The following is a 2216-nucleotide window of genomic DNA, read 5'->3' as shown; positions in this document are numbered from 1 at the left end:
AAGAGACTGGAGTTATTACAATTAAAACTCAGAGTAAAAGCCTTCCTGGGCTGAGACTAGACCTCTAATGGAGAGATATATTCCAACTGCTGCTGTTACCTCTGAAGAGGCACTTTCTCGGGCTCTGAAAAAACTGGTAAACTGAAACAATTACTGCTCCTAAGGCAAGGGGATGTTCTTGGGAGAATCTCAGTAAGGACAGCAAATAAACAGGAAAAGGAGATCTATTCTTCCATTCTCTTGCCTTTCTATGTTTCCCTAGTACCTCCTAATAGCAGAACCTAGCAGGATCCCACTAGAAGGAACTTGGAAAACGCAGCTTGCTGATCCCCATCATGGCATCATAGCAAATTTATTGCACAGAAATGTGGCTAAAGATCAAGATTATTAGTAAATAATCTTGTGCTAGTCTAAAGCAGCCGGAACCTGCTTTTGCTGCTCTCGCATGACTGCAGGCTGGCCACGATCTGGCTCTCGATGGCTTGGACCCAGGCATCCCGCTCCTCATACGTAATGGCTTCAAAGTGCCATGTTTGGCCAGTGAGGGACACAATGATAAAGTTTTCGTCTTGTTCTTCAGCAGTGCCAGGCAGGCCATTGTCTTTTAATTTGTTGGTGCTTTTCTTCCTTTGGTGTTTCTTTTTGTTGGCATGAGAAGAGGGGGGTGGGTTGAGCTTGGGGCTGGTGGTGCTGGAGATATTGGGGCTGGAGCATATGGAGTCATCAAGTCCGGTGTCTGAATTGGCTGAGGTACACAGACTGTTCATGTCCGTGGATAGCGCATTGCCTTTAGAGCTGGAAATGGGCACGCAGGCCAGTGTGCTTAGGGGTGGCCTCTTTCCTGAGACTTTGATGGTAGATGTTCGAAGGTCAATCTCTTTTTTGTGAATATTCTTCATATAATCACCTAAGCTTGAATAATAGGTGAGGACGCCATTGTCACAGAGGGTGACATATTTCTTTTTCCATTTCTTCAGCCATTTCCCACTTAGCTTTAAGAGCATGCCCTGTTTAATGGGGATGGCTCTGCCGCTCCCGATGGTGTCAGCATGACTCTCCCAGGCTTTGTTCTCTTTGTCTGGGTCACTCCCTTTCTCAGATGTAAACAGCTTGGACCAGCGCTTGGACTGCTTGCGAACGGGCGTGGGTGTGTTGGCAGAGGGAGGAACATTGACCTGAAGGTCCTCCTGGCTGGTGCTGGGAGTCGATGGAATGGACGAGGAATAGTTATTTAAATTCCCACCTCCATTTCTTGTCTGCGTAATGTGCATGGTGGAAACCTGTGTGGAACAGAAGGAGGAATGGCTTCAAGAATTGGGTAGTGACTTGGGTCCTATAGACAGCTCACAATTACCTTTTAAAAAGATACATTTTCTGGGCCAGGCACAGTGGCTCACACCTGTAATCCCAGCACTTAGGCAGGCCGAGGTGGGTGGATCACGAGGTCAGGAGTTCAAGACTATCCTGGCCAACATGGTGAAACCCTGTCTTTACTAAAAAAAATAATAATAATAATTAGCTGGGCACAGTGGCGCATGCCTGTAATCCCAGCTACTAGGGAGACTGAGGCAGGAGAATTGATTGAACAGGGACCTGGGAGACAGAGCCTGCAGTGAGCCAAGATTGTGCGATTGCACTTCCATCCTGGGCTACAGAAAGAGACTCAGTCTCAAAAAAAAAAAAAAGATACATTTTCTGTTATTTGGATACTATATTTACTCATACTAGCTCACTAACTAAACAGAGGTGTAGATCAGTTCTTATTCCAGCACATTCTTTTTACAGCACTTAAGATGACTAAATATAACATGAAATGGGGAAGATTTAAAAAAAGATGCCTTTGACTTCAGCATGAAACAGATACAAGTGTATGATGAAAATACAATCTTAATAAAAGCGCCACTTACTGTAAATGAGTATAACTGTTCATCAAATATGCTCAAAGATCCATCTGCATCTCTATAAAATAAGAGTGTGCATTACTTCAAAAACTGTTAATATATCAGTATAATATATGTTTAGTAAAATACTGCCTCCTGTGTGCTTTGCTGTTTACTTTACCGAAGCAGTTTTTACAAATTTTTCTCCTGGATCCTGACTTGCAGAGGGTTTCCTGACTTCTTCTTTCTGAGGACTTCGTGTCCTGTACTGTGAAGTCTTTTATATGATAACCAGTCAGAAATGCCCATAAGTATTGACTCTCCCTAACAGGCAGT

The 2216-nt window shown here is 43.9% G+C and overlaps 1 protein-coding gene across 1 annotated transcript; it reads right to left on the bottom strand.

The window, feature by feature from the left end:
- Positions 1-410: 410 nt before the first annotated feature.
- On the bottom strand, positions 411-1959 carry LOC113222716 (arf-GAP with GTPase, ANK repeat and PH domain-containing protein 11-like; the record flags this gene model as incomplete). The annotated part of the gene is made up of 2 exons (XM_026452339.1): positions 411-1280; positions 1908-1959. Coding segments are annotated over 2 exons (922 nt in total), but the record flags the coding sequence as incomplete, so codon positions are not given.
- Between the last annotated feature and the right edge of the window lie 257 nt (positions 1960-2216).

This window comes from Piliocolobus tephrosceles, unplaced genomic scaffold (genome assembly GCF_002776525.5).
Source record: "Piliocolobus tephrosceles isolate RC106 unplaced genomic scaffold, ASM277652v3 unscaffolded_33910, whole genome shotgun sequence".
NCBI lineage: Eukaryota > Metazoa > Chordata > Mammalia > Primates > Cercopithecidae > Piliocolobus > Piliocolobus tephrosceles.
This window is presented reverse-complemented; position numbering and strand designations above follow the sequence as displayed.